Here is a 22,692-nt window from a genome sequence, read left to right on the forward strand (position 1 = left end):
TTGGACTGATGCAAGACTTTACATGCTGGCTCTCAAACCCTCCAATTATTTTATAGACCAACCTCTTTTAGCTTTTAATTAATTTTAATTCATTCCCGAACAAGAAATTGTTGAACATGTATTCTTCCCTTGTGACTCTATTGTTCATGTGTTTATTGACAGTTCATTACATATGTGATTAGTGCCACTGATAAATCTTAATATGAATTAAAAAATTACAAACTATATACATAAATAATCACTTTAGCTACCACCAAAATGAAAGCACCTCTGGTGTGGTATGTGGCAGCCTTTTCAGTTGTGCCAACACTACCCCACAATAGTGTAGGCACAGAAAGTGAAAAGGAATACTAGATCTACTTAAAGCCCAAGGAGAATGTAAAACTCCATAAAATTTGGCCAGGACATTGGCGTTAAATACGGTTCCAAAACTGTCATGAGATCTCTAATAACCACATGTGGTCAGGACTTCAATTTTCCATCACAGCCAAAAAACAGAATCTCCAACAACCAAGTCGTCGCTGAATTATGCTGGGGCAATCGTTCAATTATGATTCAGGAAAAGGAAAAACATCTACTGCATCTTCACTGCCACCAGCAGCTACTACAGCAGCTATTTTTTTTATCACAGCCCAAGGTGAAATGGCTACATGACACGAATGTGGCTAGGTAGTTCCAAACAAGATTTATAGATTTATATGCACAGCTTAGGAGTAGCATTAAGAGGGATACCACCAGGCAACCCTTTCAACAAATTTTGTCCTTTCTATTTGACAAACACTGATTTTTTTCAGTGTTTTCTGGATTTTGCATGGGCTTAATTTCTGTTTTTTTAGTTAGCTGTTTGCAAACTGTTTCATCAGTCATGTCGGCATCATTTTAGAAATAGTGCCAGTTGGTTAGCTCATGCGCCCTCTGCTGGTCAGCTGGGTAGTATCAGAGCACAAATCAGTGCAGACCCAAAACACAGTGGATTCTCTGATCCTCATTGCGGATCTCATATCTGCAGTGCAGATTCTTACAGCATACTTGGCACTCATCCCATGGTCAGAGTTTCTACTATCAGTGGAAGTTATGCCTGGGAAGAATGGCAGAATATGCACTAGAGAGATGCAGTATGGATAACAGATCCACCATCCAACTGGGAGAGAAACAGTTCCTGGATGTATAATACTATGAACAAGAACTTTGCTCAATGCATTATAACAATATAAAGGCAGCTTCATTTATTGGGCTGACCTATTTAACTCCTATCAATGAATTCTATGCTGCTTACAATACTTATCAGAGAACATGCCAACCCCCCAACTGGAAAGCTCTGTTCTTATAACCATAATAACAAAGTTTCTTATCCTCATTTCAAAGATGTGTTTTCAGCTCACCCATTTCTAGATATTCATAGAATAGCCCCAAGGCTCCAAAGCTCTGCAGATCATGATCCTGCTCCCAGCGACTATATAAATTCTCTGGATTACATCTGGCTTTCCTGCGTCCCCACCAATTCCAAATCCAGCTGTGTGTGTGGGGAAATAGGAACAATAAGGGAGGGGGAATACAGAGTCATGATTAGAGAATATATTGTGCGCTATAAAGCACCTCTTTCCCCCAACAGAAACCAACTCCTCACTCCCATACTGAACAGTCTTTACAAACATCTCCTACAGAAAAGAAGCCAAAAGAACTCTAAAAATTTGATTTATTTTTCAGCACTTACGCGGTTAATTTACCTACAGCATTTCTCTCAGCGTGGCCAGTGAAATGATGCTACTCATCACCCTTAATTTCAGCCATCTACAAACCGAGTGGCTCAATGTAAGGCATCACTTACGGTACAATGGCCTCTTGTATATTTCCCCAAATCTGTTTGCCGGCCATAACTATGGTGAGCTGTGTTGTCAGTTCAATCAGGCAGCCTGCAGGATCACACTGACCAAAAAAAGAAGTTGGAGAGAAAACAATCATGCAAGTTACTAAGTTGGCCATCACCTGCATACAATACAATTTAATGTAAGAGAGAGTTCTTAAAGTGCTTAGGGAAAGACGTAATTTGCACTTCAGCTCCCAGCTAAAAATTCACCTTCAGGGAGACTGTTCCAAAAGGCTAAACCATGTTGTATTTTTGTCCAAAAAGGAAATGTGCTAGGTAAAACATTTCAAAATTGAAATATTCAGACCATTTGAAAGACAAAGTGACTCAACAGGGCTTAGACTGGCCTCTCTGGGTCTATCTACACTGCAGTTGGGAATGTGTTTCCCAGCTCAAGGAGACGGACTCGTGCTAGCTCTGCTCATCCTAGCACACTAAAAATAGCCGTGTGAATGGAGAGGCATGGGCACTGGCTTGGGCTAGCCCCCTGAGATTGGATCCATGGGGTCAGGTTGGGGCTTGGACTTGAGTAGCTAGCCTTGAGCCACTGCCCATACAGCAATGTCCACACTATTATTTTCAGTGTGCTAGCTTGAACAGACCTAGTCCATGCTCCCAGCTGAGTGCAGACATACCCCGTATGGGTGCATGTGGATGGGGCATAAGCAGTCTTCCAACTTCCTCCAGTAACAGTTCCCGCCTTTCCCATTGAATCCAGTGAGATGCCAACATGGCACCAACATTGGTACCTCGAAATACCAGAGGCCAAATCCCAAGTACTCAACTCCTGCATCTCCCATTCACTTCAGAGAGCTGGATGTATTTAGCACTTCTCAGGATTTGGCCCTCGCTGTTTGTGGATTTTTAAAATTTCTGCTCCTTATCAGGGCCACCATGAGAATTTACTGGCCCTGAAAACATCTAGAAGACTTCAGTCCCTAACTTTGCTAAGATAGTTGCCCTTTGTTTGCCTTAAGCTATTTTTCTCCCTCTTGCCCTCCAGGCAACATTTAACACCCAATTTTGCCTTCGGAGGTTTACACATGGCTTCACTGGGAGTCGTGCATGAATATCCAAAGCCAGAACTTTTAGAAGTGTTTTGCATGAAGCAGAAGGCCAGTCATCTTTGATGCTAACCTTGCTGGTGGAGATACCTTAATGTCAGTGAGCACTTACATTTGCCCTGGCTTTAATCTGCCCAGAGGAGCACCGTCTTCACCCGCGTACAGTACTCACAGAGCCAGAGGCCCCACTAAACAGAGCCAGTACATCACTGAGATAAGTAAGGTGCCCATCAATGATTTAGAAAAAATAATCCTCAAGGTCCTCATGCTGTTTAGGGACAGTAAATTCTCATGGTGGCCATCATAAAGAGCAGAAGTTTTAAAGACTAGTCTTTGCAAACAGCAAGGGCCAAATCCTGAGAAGTGCTAAATACATCCAGAGCCAGAAAGGGATTTAGGTTCCTAACTGCTGCTTTAGGCACATAAATCCAAAATCTAGATCATCCAAACCCTCATTCAGCAGCCACCTAATCCTGTAGATATCTAAACTCCCTACGTACCTCAATTTACACCTGTAAAGTCCCAGCAGTGAACAAACTTCTTCCAGTGGGCATGTGCAATACTGTTCAAATCATGACTTTGCCAAACTGTTCAGAGCCAAGCTCACGTCTAAACTCTTGCAGAATCCTGAAACTACATATTTTCCCCATCTATCTTATCTGCAGGGCCTGATCAGGTAGGCAGGCTTAGAGGTCGCCTTAGGCCATACCTACCAGATCTGGCCCTGCACAAAATACAGCTATGACAGATATGACAATATCCTGCCATATCTTGGGCAAACCTTATGGAATTACATTTTAATACCTTTTGGGTCCCTTATATTGAAAATGCAAATTGTGTATTATTGTACAGAACTTCTTTAGGAGGAAGGCAGTATTAATTAAATCTCTGGAAGATATTAGGAACTTCAAAGGTCTTTTGGGGACTGTAAGTGTGAAGTGGATTTCCTAGGAAATACTTAGGGGTAAGGGGAATGCAAATGACGCACCTCAAATCCATCCTTTGGAAGCTGCACTTTGAGCAGAGACCCATTGGCTAATTACCTGGTCATGATCTCTTCAAAGAGCCATGCTGGATAAATGAGAAACTATCTTACTCTTGAGGGTTCTTGTTCAGAGCAAAGGGTATGGTGAACTTGAAACCCCAGGAAAACCCCAGGTTGAAGGACTGCTCCTGCCAGAGCCCAGATTGTAGTTGGGGTGATCCCTGGTAAGCTATTAGCATGTGTGTAGGTTTTATTGTCTTTAATATGTTTTCTCTATAGTGCTTTTACCTTAAGAATATGTGCTTGCTTAGAAAGAACTATGTGGTAACTTACAACTGTGGCAATTACACTGTGTACCGTCTCTGAGAAGAGAATGAAGAAGAAGTCTGCTTAGGCAGCATGTCTTTTGCTGGGAATAACAGTGAAAGCAGGGACCTGGAAATACCCTGGTCAGGAGGCAGAGAGACACACATCTCTCTGACAGAAAGGCAACGGCTGGGAAGCTGGAAGACCAAGAATGGGTGCCCTTGCTGGACCACTGAGGTGAAGTACAGGTGCAGTTGCCCCAAACTGTGACAACAGCCTTGGAGGTGGTCATGGTGCCAGAGTCTCTGTTACACTAACAGTCCAGTGACTGGAGAACTCACCCTGGTTATCAGAGACCTGGGTTCAAATCCCCACTCTGCCTGATTCACAGCAGGGACTTGAACCCAGGTCTCCCATCTCCCAGGTGAGTGACTTGCTCAATGAGCTATGGAGTATTCCGGGCCAGGGCTCTCTCAATCTCTCCTGCTGAAACTATTCCATATTGTGTAAAACACTTAAATAGTCGTTGGGGTAGGGATTGGAGCCCAGGTCTTTCAGGAGAATGCGCTAATTGCTACGCTATAGTTATTCTCTCTGGTTCAGTGGGTCAGATGCTCTAACCACTGGGCATAAGGGAGCTGCCACCATCACCATAATTTTTTGGCAAGAAAGAGCTGAGCTGGCTTAGGCGCCTAACTCCAGGAGAGGGTTCACAGCTGTGAATCCCAAGTGGCGATAAGCATCTCCCTCCAGCACCTAACTCCCTTTGAGGAGCACAACTTAGGCCACATCCCTCTCCTCTGTATTTCTTATAGTGTAGTTTAGGCATTTCCCCTCTCAGCTTGCTGGCTTCTGAATCCCATTCTTAACTACCTAACTCGCCCCTTCCACTGTATAGGGAGCCTCAGCAGCTAATGTAGGGCTGTGGATTCTACTGGGTGGCAAGGTGCCTAAATGTTAGGTGTTGCAATGCTGACCCTAAGTCCCCTTTAAGGAGCTAGCTCTAGATCCTCAGATATACCTGGACTCCATTTGGTGTCCCCAACGAGGAGGGGTAGGGGCCCTAGGTAGCTTTCTATTATCTTTTCATCTTTCTGATCCTGGGAACAGTCAAGGGCTAGTTCAGTCCCTAGTGCCAGTTTAGAGCAGCTACAGGGCATTCATTCCAAGCACCTTCCCACATCTAGAAAACTTCTATTATCAAGAGGATGGAGGCGTTAGTGAGGATCTGGCCAACTGTATTTATTATCTATACTCCTCCTAAAGTCCGGAGGAATGCATACCTCTTCGTTTCTCCAGCGACTAAACATGTATGTATATGTGCCAGGGTATCCCACAAATTTCCCTTTGAAGAAAGCCACATAGAAGCAGGATGAGTAGTAGTTGACAAACTGGAACAGGAACATTTTCATAGTGAGTCTGTTCTCATACTCCAGGTGAGTTCTTGGGATCTCTGGGAAACCAAAATAAACAGTTTTAAATTGCCTTTACTCCATTTCAAACATGCAGATTCATAAATGTTTGTCACCCTCAGCAGTCTAACATCTCAAGAAAACAAATTATGGTCAGCAGCTGGCATTCCTGTTGTCAGACAGTATATCCTCTATGCACAGCACAGCTCTTTGAGCAGGGAGGGGCACTGGACTCATTCTAGAAATGCTAATCGGATCAGATTTCCCCCCTTTCACATACCAGCTAGTGTCACCAGTTCCACCTTGGAATCTTTCATCACATAATTCCTCAGAGTATTCCAAAACTGCTGGTTGTGCCCTCGCAGGGTGAGAAAGTTTCCATTTTGGCAGTAAAATAGAAACCTAGCATAGATGGAGAAGATCTCCTGTGTTCTGAAAGAGAATCACTTGCTGCAGTTTTATAGGGCTGGATCTTCAAAAGTACTGTGCTCTCATAACTGTAAGTGAAGCCAGTGGGAGCTGTAGGTACTCAGCACCTCTCAAAGAAAGGCCAAAGGTGGGTGAGAGAGCAAGGAGGCTTCCTACTTGTCAGGAAGATAGTTGAAGCAAAGAGGTAACATGCTGGTGTGATCACCATAAGGGTGCTACTAAGGACTCTGCTCCATCTTTTCCATCATGTTTGCTTTTCTCAGGAGCAGAAAGCACTAATCCCACAACTGGTAAAATAAACTGTAAAATATCATTAGCTAAATAGCCATTCTGAGCAGGAGGGGAGAGAAAAATAAACCACAAGAACTCAGGCTGGCCAGCAGTGGGCCGAATCTCCCTGCAGACACACTGGACTAAGCTGGCTTCAGGAAAGGGCTACTTTACTCTTCCCTGCATGAATGTTGGTGAGTTTGGCCTGACAAATAATTTCTGGAGCCCATAAAGGGCTTTCATGTAATTGGACAGTCAAAAACAGGGGAGTCAAAATAGGGAAATATTTGGGAACTCTGGTCTTAGAACTACTGAAGTGACACACTTTGCATCTGGGTTCAAATTCTGCCCTCAAACATTGACACCACTGGTAATTAAATCTGTGCATCTCAGAGCAAAATTTGGCCTAATTGTTACATATAATTCAGGAATGAAGGTGGTAAATCACATTCTTGACAGATATAGTCAATGTTTCATACTCCTTTCTTCCACTAAAGCTTCAAAAGTCCCAGAAAAGTGCAGATTCTCTTCTCAACATTAGAGGGCAGTAGTCACACAAAAGTGAAGAAGTCGATGATCTTTTCTGATTTTAGCTGATCATCACAAAACAGTGTGAGCTAATTTACAGAGGTCAATGGTATTTCACAGACAAGGAATTAGTCCTTCACATTAATGTGCAGACATAAAAAAAATGATTGTTTGAGCTTTCATGCACATATTAGTGGGATTTAGCAGGATTCAATTTGAAGATGAAAAAACAAATTAAATAGGAATCAATTTCTCTTCTATGCAAATGATTATCTTAATAGTTTATTTGCGCCTATTATCCCATTCTTGGACAGAGAGGGGAATAAAAGTTAAGAGCCAGACAATCAAATTTAGCCCAGAGAAGTAAGCAATACAGAACTACAGTTCTAGATGTGGTTTTCTTGTCCCAGTTCTGCTCACACTGAAGCCCATGGCAGAACTCCCACTGTGATTTCATTACGAATAGGGAGTAGGTAAGCTCCGAGTATACAAAGACAAGCAGCTGCAAAGTGAGCTGAACTCTCACAGTGCACAGTCCAGCCCACAGTGTTACTGACATGCTCCAAGACAGACCCCTTCCTATCCTTAAATCTAGAAGTATGATGCCAGGATTAAGACTATCTGAATACTTGAGTATTAGGGCACGTCTTCGCTACCCACCGATCGATCTATCGGGGATCACTCTGCCGTCGACACTGGAACTCCCACCGCAGCGAGAGGTGGAAGCGGAGTCGACGGGGGAGTTGCAGCGGTCGACTCGCCACCATCCTCACAGCCAGGTAAGTCGACCTAAAATACGCAACTTGAAGTTGCGTATCATAGGTCGACCTCCTCTCCGTAGTGTAGACCTAGCATTAGTTTCACAAACTAACATGTTAGTGGACAGTACTTTTTTAGTTAGTTTGTTTGTTAAAACTGAACATTTGGCAACATACTCATTCTCTGTGTAATGCAAAGCAACTTCGAGGGGCTGAAAAATAAGAAGAAGCCGGATCGCTCCCTCCCAGGAAAAACACACAAAAAGGGTCCTGGGGGAGGAAATTTCTACAAGGACCTCATTATGCAAATAACCATACACACTCCCATGTCAGCAATGGGCCTCCAGCAACATCCTCCAGTTCCTGGGCAGCTTGGCTCTATTGGAGATGCACTATCAGGGACCCCCACCTGGTCACAGACATGAGGAAAAAGATGACACAGTCCTAAATCCACCTGCTCCTGCCCTCAGTCTCCACTCCCTTCCCTGTATGAATGCTGGATCTGCAGGCTCCAGTACTGTGGAAGCTTTCCCCACCCTGCTCCTTTTCCATAAGGGAGATCCAGGTGTACAAATCTGGGTGAGACAATTGTACCCAATACAATTAAGTTAAGAAGCATGCTTATTTAACTGGTATAATTGTCCTACTTGATGTAGAAAAGAGTGCTCCATTTTTAGAATCACAGTTAATTCATATTCAGGACTTCTAAAGTAAATTCTGCTAAACCAAGATGGCTTGATCTTGCTTTGAAGAGTTTAATATTACACACAATTATAATTTTATTTAGATTTCAGAACACGATTACCTTGGTGCCAGGATAATTCCAGCATGTGCAGACATTATACAAAAAGATACACACATAACAAGACAAAGCCACTTATGACAATAGCTATTCAGATACAGTAACTCCGCACTTAACATTGTAGTTATGGTCCTGAAAAATGCAACTTTAAGTGAAACAATGTTAAACGAATCCAATTGTCCATAAGATTTAATGTAAATGCGGGGGGTTAGGTTCCAAGGAAATTTGTTTGGGGCAGACAAAAGGCATTATACTGTATACTGTACAGTACTGTGGTTGGGAAGTGCCCCTGGCTTACCCCCCACAGGCACAGACCGCTGCAGGCAAGGACGCTAGGAAGTACCTTTGCAGCAGCAGCGGCAGCTTCCCCGGAGAACAGGCTCAGATTTTGCCAGGAATGCTCCAGGCCTGCCTCTTCCCACCCCCACTCCACCTCCTCTCCGGAGCACGCCACATCCCTCCCCCACCCCAAAGTCTAGCACTTTCTGGGATGGAGGGGGAGAAGTGGAGACGCAGCGCTTCCCTGCTCCTGCCCCTCCCAGAAAGTCCTAAGCACGAAGTGCTGGGAGGGAGGGGGAGGAGCAGGGAAGCCCTGCGTCTCCACTCCTCCCCCTCCCTCCCAGAAAATCCTAAGTGCTGCTAAACAGCTGTTTGGTGGTGCTTAGAGAGACACAGCACTTTCCCGCTACTGCCCCTCCCTCCCAGAAAGTCCTAAGCACCGCTAAACAGCTGTTTGGCAGTGGGGGAAGCGCTGGGAGGGAGGGGGAGGAGGCGGAGAAGCGGAACTTGTGCAATGCTCCCTTATAAAGTCACTGTTCTTCCACAGAATCTTACAAGCAGGCAGCCAAATGACATTATAAGGGAGCACTGCACAACTTTAAACGAGCATGTTCCTTAATTGAGCAGGGACGTAACATTGAAACAATGTTAAATGGGACAACGTTAAATGAGGAGTTACTGTACAAGGAGAGTAAGTGAAATTGTTAAACTTTGTCCAGCATAGCCATAGTAACAAGACAAAGACTCACCACAAACCTATAGGGCTTGGGCACAATGGGAATTGTGCATGAGCAAGGAAAGCAGTATCAGACCCCTCTAGATAGATTCTACTTTTAGTGACTCCATTGTAGAGCAGAATGTCTCCCTGGCAATTCTGTCCTCTTGTAAGTTGCTTACCCATATCAGTGATCCAGACAGCTATTTTCTCATATAAGAAATTCAGTATCATGATGATGACAAAGTTCAGGCATGATGCAGTGACTGAAGTTGCCAGCTGTGGGGTCAGTAATCCACTGATGGGTTGCAGAGTTTGTGTATTCTCCATGATGCTGGCAAAGGCAGCATAGACTGCAAGACGGTACACTATCACAGCTATCATACTCGCTATGATCAGAGAGATCTAAGGAAAGGACAGAGATGTAGAGTAAATTTACATTACAACACAGTTGCACGCATGCACTTTAAGAATGGAAATTCATAGGGTCATGCTTTAGCTTTTTTTTTTTTCTTCTTTTCTTTCGTTCTTTTGGCTATGAGTTCAGGAGCACTGAAATGCAAAGTACACAGATGAAATACCCTGTTATATTAGTTACATAATCCACCAAAAGTATTTTATCAGCATAGAAGTTTGACAGTTTAATAATTCTATTCAAAATACATGTGTGGGAAGACATTGGACTATAGACTTAGAATTGGAAAACACCTGTTAAATTATTTGTTCTGTGTCTGTACAGCATCTAGCACAATAAGGTTCTGCTCCATGACTAGGGCTCCAATGTGCACGGTAGTACAAATAATTTATAATAATTATAATAGTACTGGGTAGTCCATCTCCCTGCAAACTCACTATCTGTTTATATATCTATCAAACTGACACAACATTTGATCTTAGCAAAAAAAATTTCCCCTTTTATTTTTAAACATGATAATCCATGCAGTTTTCTGAATTAGATTTTTTCAATGATAATTGGGTTACACTAAAGTGTGAGCCCAGGTAAAATTTGGCCCTAACCTAGCAAAACTCACCAAATCTTTAGTTACTGATAGATCTTCAAGATCTTTATCTTCTCTATATAAATTAAAGTGTACTTTGCATGACAGCAAGAAACATGCAGGATAGTATTAATTGGGAGATCTAAAACAAACACTGTAATACAAGTTAACGTGATAGTGAAGATCAGCGATTGTAATACATGTTAAAGTGATGATTCAAAAAGATGCTCACCCAGAACAACACTGTAGTTCCTGAGATGCAGAACCGTACAGCCTGGCTAGTTAGAGGCAAATAAGGCTCCATCTCCTGCAACAGTCAAGCAAGCACAGCACAGTTCACAATCCACATACATATTTGGACCCCAAGCAGCACACAATGCCTGGAACAGCTGTGTGAAAGCAAACATCCTATGAAAATCATTTTAACCCCTTTCATTCTGAAGAATGTATGTTGCATGGTTTGTATGTGGTAGCAAAGAAATCAGAAGTGAAGAGGCCAATAAACAGTATCAATAATAAAGCCAATAACCAGGAAGAATAGGTTAAACAAAATCAGTCACAGTGCCTGAAGGACGATTGTGTTTGCTTTCTCCAATTAACAGTATTTGATTTCGAGAACAAGAGAGAATTACTGCTATAGTTCCAGGTCAGTTGTAATACAGCTCTGGCTTCAAAATTTCATTACTGTTTTCAGTGTTTTTCACATCAAGGTTTCTTACAATAAATGTTTACTTAGATGTACTAAGTTGTTCCACACAGCCACAAAGCATTTTACTCCACTTCTTCAAATCCTTTTTTTCAGTTGAAGAAATGGTTAAGTTTATTAGTTGCCAAACTATCATGCAGCTATATCTTACCCAAAAGATTATTCCCATATAGCACAAGAACAGTTTCCCATTTTCATGTAAAGTCCTCTTTTTAGCAACCATTTCTAACTCCTAAAATATCAGATCAGATGGATTAACAAGGGCTAATACCAAGGGCAGAGAAATTAGTACAGCACATATAATCTGATAATTTTGTTACTTAGGCCTCGTCTACACTGAAAAAGTTACACAGGTCAAGGGTGAAAAAAACACAGCTACATTGATCAAGGGTGTGAAAAAAACACAGCCCTGACTGACATCACTATGCCAACAAAATCCCCAGTGTAGACACAGGTCTGTCGATGGAAGACAGCTTCCGCAGACATAGATAATTTCATTCAGGGAAGTGGAGTTCCTACACTTACAGAAAGAAACATTCTGTGGTATAGGCTGCATCTACACTACAAAGCTATCCTGCTGGTACAGAAATCATATGGTTAGAAGAAGGGTCATCTAGTCATCTAGTCTCCATAGTGTGGAACTCTCTAGGACAGAAGTGGGCGAACGTTTTGGCCCAAGGGCCACATCTGGATATGAAAATCGTATGGCGGGCCATGAATGCTCACAAAATTGGGGGTTGCGGTGTGGGGGCTCCAACTGGGGGTGCGGGCTCTGTGGTAGGACTGGGGATGAAGGGTCGGGGGTGCAGGAGGGTGCTCCAGGCTGCGACCAAGGGGTTCGGAGGGCGGGAGGGGGATCAGGGCTGGGGGTTGGAGGGTGGGAGGGGGTCGGGTGTGCAGGCTCCAGAGGGCTCTTATCTCAAGCAGCTCCCGGAAGCAGTGGCATGTCCCCCCTCTGGTACCTACCCAGAGCGTGGCCAGGTGGCTCTGTGTGCTGCCCTGTCCACAGGTGCAGCCCCTGCAGCTCCCATTGGCCATGGTTCTGGGCCAATGGGAGCTGCGGGGACAGCGTTTGGGGCGGAGGCAACGTGCGGAGCTCCCTGGCTTCCTCTATGCGTAGGAACCGGAGGGGGGACATGCCGCTGCTTCCGGGAGCCATGTGGAGCCACGGCAGCCGTGGAGCAGGGCAAGCCCTGGACCCCGGTTCCCGGTGGGAGCTCGAGGGCAGGATTAAAATGTCTGAAGGGCCGGATGTGGCCCCCGGGCCATAGTCTGCCCACCCCTGCTTTAGGACAAGCGCTGTTTTCTCATTATGTCTGTGTACAATGCCTTCCACAATGGGGCTCTGATCCCTGAGTGGGGTCTCTAGGGACTACCACAATACAAATATTAGTACTGCTACTACTACTACTAATACCATATAACTACTGAGTCAAAGTAGATGCCTGTTTTGAAATAAGGTGATATTGTACCTCAGGCATTTTCTTGAAACTACCTTATTTCTGTTACACAAAACCACCAATACTGGACAGAATACTGCTCTCAGTTACCCTGGTGTAATGCAGAGTAATTTTACTGGATTCAGTGAACGTATCTCAGTGTAACTGGGAAAAGCATTTTCTTTTGCATCAATCACATAGTATTAATCATTTTATGTGAGGGCTGTTCATAACTGAGACAAATGACAACATTCTTTAGCCAGCTGAAGACCAATTTGTCCACAAGACACAATTTGAATTTGAAGTGTATAGTGCTGTACTTTTATGGGTGAGAGATTTGACTGTCTAAAATGTACTTAAACTTTTATCAATGAATAATTCTGAGCACTCTTGATTGGCATAAGTTATATTCAGTGATAGTATACAATAAAAGTCTTCCTCCTTAATGGAATTATAAAAACAACTGAAGTTAATGTGATATGTATACAAATATTCGAGGATTTATTTAGGCCCATAATATGCAGTTCAAGCAAGTATTTCTGATAAGGGATTCACAATTTAATTTTAGGAACGACTGTCTCAGAACTATTTTAGGCTATCTGACACATAATTAGTTTACTACTTAAGAACTGATGCTGTACAGAGACCAAGCCTTAAAATTTCTGGGCCAAATTCTTCTTCATTTGCACATATACTGAAGCCAGTGAAAGAAGAATTTGACCTGTTAAGAACTAGTTCAGTATTTTCACCATCGACTACTGTGATGCTAACTCAGCAGAAATAGCAAACAAGGTGAAGATTATTTTCTCGCAAGGGGTAATTTCTGTATCAGTGTATCCAGTGAGGGGCAAAGACCTTGAATCTTTGCAAGTAGTGATGAGAAATTGGTTTTACAATTGAAGCAAAGCTAGCCTCAGTGCTCTCTAAATTCAGTGAACTGTATCTATATTACCTTTTCAATTTACAAAATTAATCTGTTTGAAACCAATGTCCCTTCACACTTTCAGTATCACACATTAGATAATGAAAGGAAATGAAGCTACAGTGTGGCTAACCTGTATAATTTTCTATGGCTGAGCATTGACAGGAATTGCTACAAAAGCCTCTGAAAATCTGCAAAGATAACACATGCTCTTTGTCATAAAGAAAAGGATCAGAAGGTAATTGAGGTTTTAAAGGCAAATGTCAATACATGCTCAAAGAAAAAAACCCAGCTATGCATTGATTTCTTATTCTGTCTTATAACTCCATGCTCGATTTTCAGGTTTGAGACAAGAAAATACATTGATAGCCAACTCCGGATTTCTTGTACAAAGACAAAATAAACAATTTTGCACAGGGGTCTACCATGCTTTTGGGGGTGATGGAATCCTTTCTGAGTCTAGCGGCACCAGCAAATCTGCTCCAGATATGCTGCAACTATAGCTTATATGTAACTGTATAAGCATCTCTGTTTGCTTCACCCTCCATGACCCAACACTGGGATTTTAGGCCAGTAGATGTACACAATCACTGTCCACTAGTCATGCCCTTACTTCCTGGTCCAAAACCCACTATGCTTTGCCATGGATGGTGAGGCTGCAGCACACTGCTCTGCAAGACACAAGAGTTATGTGACTTTCCCATAGCCTTTCCTCCTTACATAGTAGAATCACAGTGGTTCTGCTGCTTTGTGGGTACTGTGGAGCTATACAAGAAGGGAAAGTATTTAGCCCTAAGCATAGACAGGGACACAGGTCAACATATATTATTAAACAGGCAGATGTTCCTTTCCAATTAGTTTGATCCAGTAGTCAAAAACAGTTACTTGCCTGAAATGTTCTTTTGATCAATCTAAAAACAAACCTCCACAGAGCTACACCTATGGCCTCGTGCTCAAGCAGTCATGCTTTGTGATCTTCAGAGATATCTATCTCACTGTTGGAGTGCATATCACACTGAGGCATAAAAATGACAATGGTGCCCTAGCATAAGTAGAAAAACTCTCAGTGAGAAAAAAAATCAATGTATATTTCTCCTAAAAAGTAAGGAGGCTTGAAGGGAAGGGCCATGTTGTTCATATAACAGCATGTTGTTTTAACAGCCATGGCTAAATTGAAATGTTTCCTCTGAAAAATGTGTTACTTTCATGTATCTATTTGCATGACTGGTGAAAAGGAACTACTTAAAACATAGTTCCAGGGACAAAGAGTGTGACTGAAACAGTCCATTTTAAGGTGACGGGGGCTATTTCAGAATACAAGAAATCTCAATCATATATTCTAGAAACCTGGAAATTAACACCTGCTTAAAAATTGATAATGGAAAAACTAACAAGCACATAATATCTAACTGCATCCCAAATTAAACTTCAGACTCCACAAGGTTTACTTCCCCAGCACTTAACACAAGCAAGTTTAGCCATCAGAGGACAAACACAACACCTAGCCACCTTTTCTGCATCTTTTTTGTGTGAGGAGTTATTTGTCTTGCATTCCGTTCTGCAATGTGTTTTCTTTCATTAGGAAAAATTATAGGTTTGTTTCAACTGGAAACAGAGAGGAGGGATACTTCAGTTTGTGCTATATCATCATTTCTGTATTCAGCATTCCTTTAAGTAAACAAAAATGTCTACTGCACGGAAACCCAAAAGCCAGTATGACTTTTGCTATCTCTGTGCAGCAGACTTTTCCTCTTCTATACCTAGTACTTTCCATTGCTTTGCCGCATTCCTTATCATGCAGACAGCAAACATCTGTTGATTGGTCATTTCTCCTTAGCTACATTGTGTGTGCATGTCTATCTGTCTATCTAACTGTCATATTACATTCATGTAAAGAGTGAAAACTTGACTACTTACCATGCAGCTACCTGCTGCAAGAAAATAATAAGTTACAAGTTATGGGGCCAGATTCTGCCATAGTTTAAACCTGATGTGTTTCTATTGTGTTCACTGAGGTTGCACGGGGTCTGGGCTGACTGAATTTAGTCCTATAAAGTTCTATATGCCAAACTTTCTACTCCCAGATATAGGGCTTGTTGAAAAAATTTCATGTACAATCATTCTGATGAAAAACAAGGAAAATAATTTCACCAAGTGTTTGCAACATCTTTTTGACGCTCTCTATAGATCTTGGTTCTTCTATAACCATCATCACCATAATGTCTGAGTGCTTATCCATTTTTCAACCAGCTGTCAGACACCACAGTAAATGAGAGAAAATTTCACTGACTTGAGTGGATTTACTCCAGATTGTTCCTGGTATAACAGACAGCAGAATGTGCCTCATTGCTTCGTGTAGCACAGTACCTGAAAGTCTGATTTGTCCTCATACAAGTGGTTCACTGCCACCATAGTGTCACAGATCTTTACTCAGCAATTAGATGCTAACTAGTTCCTAAGATAGAACCATCACATTACAGAAAAGTTAGTATGGAATTTTAGCATAAAGTTTTGTTCATTTTGGTGTCCACTCAACCGACATCTTCTCACACTGAGCATTTTTTTTTTTAATTACCTGAGTCACTGGATTCTTTTTCTTGCGGGTACATTTGGCTTCATATTCTGGCCTCAGCTGGAGCTGTTGCTGTTCCTCTTCAAAATCAACCAAATCCCATTCGTATTTGAGTCTAGCTTGTCGCCGCTTCCAAAACTCCAAGAAAAGTGTTACTGTAAGTGAAAAGTGTCAAATAAACCATGTTATGAAAAGTGAACTGACTGGTAGGTTCTAGATACCACCCAAATTAAACAACCCTTCTCTCCCATGTCTCACAATTGCTATTCTATTACTTCTTCTCTCAACGTGATTTGCCTGATGTTCATGCAGTATATCAGCCACAAAAGAAAGCTCACTGCTAAGAGCTGTAATATGAATTAGATATATTTATTGGTAAATTGAAGTGTAGATGTGAGTAGACAGTAGATGACAAAGTAGCAAGCCCTCATGGCCACACTAGATAAGACACACACATTTTATTACAGTGATTAGTTAAAACACAAGCAGGTATACAGAACTAACAAATAAGCTGGGATATTTCAACCTAGGCCGTTGGGTACAAGAATCTATTATGGAAACATCTTTACTATAGATAAGCAGAACTGCTTTTCAGTAAAATGCTTTCCAAAGTTTTCCATGAAGCATCAGATGCTCTTTTGAGGGTTATTTTGATAAGATGGCATTTTGAAGAGACTGAGCTTTTGATGTTTCTCAGAAAGTCAAGGGAGAGCTTGACTTAAGAACTTTCTTTTTTGAAATAGCAGGGTGTAGAGGCATGTGTATATATTTATATAAAAATGACGAGGGCATCTAAAAAGCTTCAAAAAGCCCTCTACAAACTGATCTAAAATGCTGCAAACCTCTGGTAACCTGAAATGTCTGCAGCTGAGTTGGTAAGAGTTTGTGGGTTGAACACACACAAGAAAGAGTTTATGTTGTGGTGCTCTATAAGTCTTGGTAGAGCATTCTGGAAATACAAACTTATTTATGCCATTCAAGGGACAGTGTTTAAAAGTAAGAAAGATCTTGAAGAACCCAGGCTTACAAAATCTATTCATTCTGAAATTTCCTGAAAGATCCCAGTGCAAAAGATGGTGCCTAGATGCTAAGATGATAAATAGACATATGATAGACAGACCTTTGTGGGATAATGGAAACTCTGTAATATGGTTATTTCTGGTGGGCTAAGACATTTGATACATTCTTTCATGCTTTAGTCACCCAAACGGGAAAGAAGGTTCTTCATTAATTAAGGTAAAGAATAGGAAATAATAAGAAGCATGCTCTCACAGACAATTACAAAGATGCATATGAAATTTAACAAAAGAACAAGCATTAAAGTCAATAGAATTTTGTATCTAAAATGGATATGTTAAATGGTATGAATAAAACAATGACAAATACATGCTTACAGGAAGTCTCATCACAGAGAAGACAACTCAGTTAAATACATCTACCAGTGCCTTCTGCATCTTCAAAATACACTCGTCGTCTGACTTCCCTGGTGCAAAAGAGGGACAATGTACGGGTCCTGGTACTAAGGCTACCTATAACAATGCATTCTTTGAGCCTATGTACTACTTTCTGCTTGTGGCAGCCATCAATCAGAAGTAGAAGAAATTTGCTTCACAGGGTCAGAAAGAGAAACTTTATTGCAAGGATCAGGAGAAAGGAGAGAACACAGTCTGAATTGCTTACAACTGTATAAAACCTGTTGTCATGTAGGGAAGAAACTAGCAATGTGTTCACTACAAATTAGGTTGTTAAAAGAAAATAATAATTGTAACATTAGGAGTGACCTGCAGATAAACAATTCTGCAAAAACACAGTCTTTTAATTGCATTGCACCAGGTGTGTAGGTTGTTTAAAGTACTAGGTTATGTTTTCTGTAAAGAGCAATTCCTCCACAACTTTGAATTATTTTTATTCTTTGATGGGGTAAATATTTCTATATTTAAGGCAAAACAAAATGGCTTTCTCAATGTCCCTGAAAGGTTTAGTCAAGATCTCTCCATTGCTTCATTTAAACTTTGTTATCAAATGTACTCACCCCATATGCCCATGAAAATTGCAAAAAAAAGTGTTGCCACGTTATCAAACAAATGGGAGTACTGTAACAGAAACACACAGGGACAGGACAATTCAGTGACAGAACAGTTTTAAATAAAGCAGAACATGACAAATAATTGCAGAGTTGGATACAGACCTTTGAGGATTCACATGTGGTGTTTAGCTTCCAGTACTCACACTTCTCATCACAAAGAGGACACATGATGATCTCTCCTCCAATTGCAGGGGCACAGATTTCTGTGCTGAGGAGAAGAAGATGGTTTTACATTTTCTTCAGAAGCTCAATATGACATTTCTTTTGGAAAAAGATCAAAGCTTCACTCATTCAAACTTAAGGGTTTTTAGCTTTGCTAATGATGTGTCAAGGTTACATACACTGATATAACTGTAGCAGGGTCAGAGAAACCTCCAGGAACAACCCAGTTGTTCCTGGAGATGGAGTTGGTGATTCACTTGGTGCCATGCTTCTCTCTGTGTCAGTACTGAATCAGTACTTCAGCATTCTGTTCGGGAGGCACTGTGCTGGATGTATAGTCTTTCAGATGAGATATAAGCAAAGGTTCTTTCTCATATGGTCACTAAAGATCTCATAGCACCTTTTTGTAATTTCAACTTGCTGCTTCTTTTTACTTCCTGTTCTATATTGTTGTGTAGTGTTGCTGTATGATGTTAAGAAGCTTCCATTTTTTAATCATAAGTAGCTGTATTGCAGGACTAGGTGAAGTGACCTGTGTGTATACTTTTTAATGACCATTTAAGTCTGAATGTGCATAGGGATCTTTCAGGAAGAATACAGGATATTATGAATATAACACAAGTTTCATACTGGCATAATTCAGCAGAACAGGTCACAGAGGTACCCATTCCTGAATGTACTTTTTAGCTACACACATCAGAGACCAAAACAAACTTCGAATGTCCACTATATGTGAAGCCTGGTTCATCTCTGATGGGGGATGTTCTCTGTATTGCTCCTGGACATTTTTGGTAATTATTCACCATTGTTGGCCCTCTGAAGGAGGCAAATAGCTTTCTCTACATGATGGATTAAAACTGGAGGGTCTAAGGCAACAATGAACAGTGATACATAAACAATCTTAATGGGAGAGAAGCTTAAACGGGCAGAAACGGCAGTATCCTGAGGACCCTACCAGCCACAGCGTTGCCCGGATACGAGCAGAGAGAAAACCCTTTGCCAAATTAAAACAAAAATTTCAACTTCCAACTATATGTTAAATTTTACTGTACAGTGGACAGTTGTGCTCTATTTGTGCAACCCCATTTAAGCGACTGGCAGTTGTCTGGGTATAACAGAGCAGAATTTCCCCCTCTGCTTAAAAACATTTTATGTTTGCTGCTTTTCTATAATGAGCAAAACTACATTCTTTAGTTGTATTTATATTTTCAGAATAATTCCTACTTGTAATTTTTTTTTGGTAAATGTTAGTACAAATTAGGACTATATATGCAAAAAATACTGAACATAAGCAGTTATGAAAATGCGATGCTCTAAAAACACAGTATACAGCTAGCAACAAAGAGTCCTGTGGCACCTTATAGACTAACAGGTGAATTGGAGCATAAGCTTTTGTGGGTGAATACCCACTTCGTCAGATGCAAGCTTATGCTCCAATACATCTGTTAGTCTATAAGGTGCCACAGGACTCTTTGTTGCTTTTTACAGATCCAGACTAACACGGCTACACCTCTGATAGTATACAACTAGACATTTTAAAACTAGAATCCTGCTTTTTAACAAACAAGGTAAAGATATCTCTTTCAATGTAATTTTGGCAGTTACACTCACCTGCTCATATTTTCATCCATTGTAAACAAACCATAGAGAAAACAGATTAAGCCAACCACTGCTGCAAAGAACAGCATTTCTGTGTAGAAACCCAGCCAGGCAAAATAGATTCCAATCTTCTCTCCATAGTACTTCCTGCACACAAAGAATACAATTGGGTAGACAAACACACAAAGACTGCAAATCTCAAAAGGCAAAACTAGCAAGACCCAAGCAAAACTAAAGACAATGGGCCAACGTTTGACCCCACCAAATAATAAATCCAATGATTTATGCTGTATAAATGAGATCTGAATCTAGCTCATAAATGAGAGCTACAATGAACAAGCACAACACATGGACCTTATTTAGGGAACAGATGAAGCTACCCCTTGCTTTCCCCTCAAGGAATACCTTGCTTAAGGAACTCTTTTCCCCACTCTCAATGAAAATACAGATTTACCTGTGTTAGGCACCAAAAGGGGATAGCAGAGTATAAAATTTAACGGTTCACAATGGCTCCAAATGGATCATTTTAAAAGAACTGGATATTTATCATAACACAGGCAACAAGGTGTGTTACTAAAGGAACTAATGGACTAAGGGGACACTGATTGAATCTCAGGCAGGTTAATGCTGGGTTTTAGGCTTACTTAAGTTATATTTCAGGTTCAGATTCAATGTGCCAAAATCTCATTGACTGTTCTTCAAACATTTCTACCTTCAGCGATGAAAGAGATCAACTGATTTTACAAAATACCTGATACTCCTCATATTTTTTTTTCTGCATCTGAAGCAGATCTGGAAAACTGGCCCGTCTACATTTGGCTGGCTTGAATGGCTTTGGATCTGAGGTAGAGTTTTGCCGTCTCTAATAAAACATACACTGTGTACTCTCAGCACATGTGCCTGTTTAGGCACCTGTTTTCCCTCAAACATTAGAAAGGAATAAAAAGCCCCAGGAGGAACAAATCACAAATGAATGCAGTGAAAACCAATGAAATGTGGCCAAGTGCAATGAACACTTCACAGCCCATATCTTACCTAATGAGATCCAAAGGCTGCTCCTTGTAAAACCGTAAAAACCTGGCCCATTCCATGTACAATGTGTATCTCTCATTGTCACAGTTTGGATCATTTGCCTTCTTCCAGTATTGGCACTGTGTGGATGTGCACAGATCAGAGGAGAGACAAAGAAACTCATCAGTAGACTAACACATTACACTAAAATATGCAAATCTTAACAGCAACACCTCCTGGGTGAGTTTTAGGGCCAGCTAAAATTACTTGGTGCTCAACATCATAACTCAACCAAAGAATAGCCCTTTCAACACACAATATTTTAAAATATATGTACCCATAGACCACTTGTCAAAATGAAAGGCCTGCATACATTAGACGTTAAGGAAAATTGCACTGATATAGCTATTCGGTGTAAACTCTTAATGTAGGGATGCTGCACTTCTGGAAAATGGGCCTTGCACTTCTGATTTCTTCTAGTAAGTTACTGGAGTAAGTTGCAGTGGTACAAGCCATGTTTTACATTGGTGTAGCCTGTCTACATTAGGAGGTTGCAGTGATGAAGCTACATCAGTGTAAATTTTCCTGATGTAGATGAGCCCCAAACAATCCCCACCTCATGAAACAGACTCAAGTCCAAATCCCTTGTAGGTCAGAATCAGGCTCTTGTGATAAATTCCGTAATCAAGGACCTTCTACTGAGAGATGCAAAGATATACACATAACACAACGTAAAGCTATTTTGTGTTTCTTCAGAGATTGTTATACTGTGTTTTTCACTGCAGTTTCTGAGGCTATAATGCAAACATCCTCTAAAATAAGACTGCCACACTAATTCATTTCAATGGTAGGCTGTACTTGCACAGATTTTCCTATTGTATGACAGAATACTAAGAATAAGAAGAGTTTTCTGATCATTTCAGCTTCCTATGAAATGAATAGGATGGAAGGTCTGGAATGCTGTCAATGTTTTTATTACATTTCTTAAAGCCCCAGCTCCTGGAGTCACATGACTATAGGTATGTCTACATTCTGAGTTGGATGTGTAATTCCCAGCTCGAGGAGACATACCTGCACTAGCTGTAATTGAGCTAGTTCACTAAAAATAGAGTGTAGCTACATGGTTTAAGCGGTGGGAGCAGCTAGCCGCCCTGAGTACAATCCCATCCAAGACCCTAGGTACACACTTGGGGCAGCTAGCCCCTCTTGGGGCTCACACCTCCATAGCTATACTCTATTTTTAGTGCGCTAGCTCAGTCACAGCCAGTAGCAATGTCTCCTTGAGCTGGGAATCACACCTCTAGCTCTAGACATTCCCTTATTGAGAATTTCTGCTTCTGGTTTTTGTTTTTTTAAAAAAAGGCTTCATTGTTTGTTCAGAAAAAGCATGGAAATATGACCCAAGGGCACCCTACTGGTTCAAACATCAGAAAGTAAATTAAAAAGAACCCCAAATATTATATTTTAAATAGCTCATGATTTTTAAGTCAATATCATGATTCTGGGAGCCTCACTCAATTTTCAAACTCTTGAGGTTGCTAATACTGGTATTGTGTGTAAAGGCATCAAAATTGTATTTTGGCACCACTGCTGTTATTTATTATTATTGTTTGTGATGTTGCCCACAATGTATGTGCTGCTTGCCAAGCATAAAAATGGCACAGGTCCTACCCTGCCAAGCTTAAAATCTGAAAACCACCAGAATTCCCATTCACCCAAGTAGCTGGCATCATTCCTTTCAATAGAAGTTTCTGGTTTTCAGAATCTTTCTTTCTCAGATTT

General features: G+C 41.3%; 1 protein-coding gene across 13 annotated transcripts in view; it reads right to left on the bottom strand.

Moving 5' to 3' along the window:
• ANO5 (anoctamin 5) overlaps positions 1-22,692 on the bottom strand; it is a 101,226-nt gene that overhangs the window by 11,916 nt on the left and 66,618 nt on the right. For all 13 annotated transcript variants that reach the window (XM_005300307.4, XM_008166263.4, XM_005300306.4 and 10 more), the window contains 10 exons: positions 20,935-21,050; positions 19,912-20,046; positions 18,241-18,346; positions 18,085-18,145; positions 16,056-16,207; positions 10,646-10,720; positions 9,598-9,820; positions 5,506-5,675; positions 1,829-1,926; positions 1,383-1,513 (listed from right to left, as the gene is read on the bottom strand). In XM_005300307.4, coding sequence (XP_005300364.1) covers positions 1,383-1,513; positions 1,829-1,926; positions 5,506-5,675; positions 9,598-9,820; positions 10,646-10,720; positions 16,056-16,207; positions 18,085-18,145; positions 18,241-18,346; positions 19,912-20,046; positions 20,935-21,050 — 1,267 coding nt within the window. The remainder of the gene's footprint in view (positions 1-1,382; positions 1,514-1,828; positions 1,927-5,505; positions 5,676-9,597; positions 9,821-10,645; positions 10,721-16,055; positions 16,208-18,084; positions 18,146-18,240; positions 18,347-19,911; positions 20,047-20,934; positions 21,051-22,692) is intronic.

The sequence above is a fragment of the Chrysemys picta genome, chromosome 4 (genome assembly GCF_011386835.1).
Source record: "Chrysemys picta bellii isolate R12L10 chromosome 4, ASM1138683v2, whole genome shotgun sequence".
Classification (NCBI taxonomy): domain Eukaryota; kingdom Metazoa; phylum Chordata; order Testudines; family Emydidae; genus Chrysemys; species Chrysemys picta.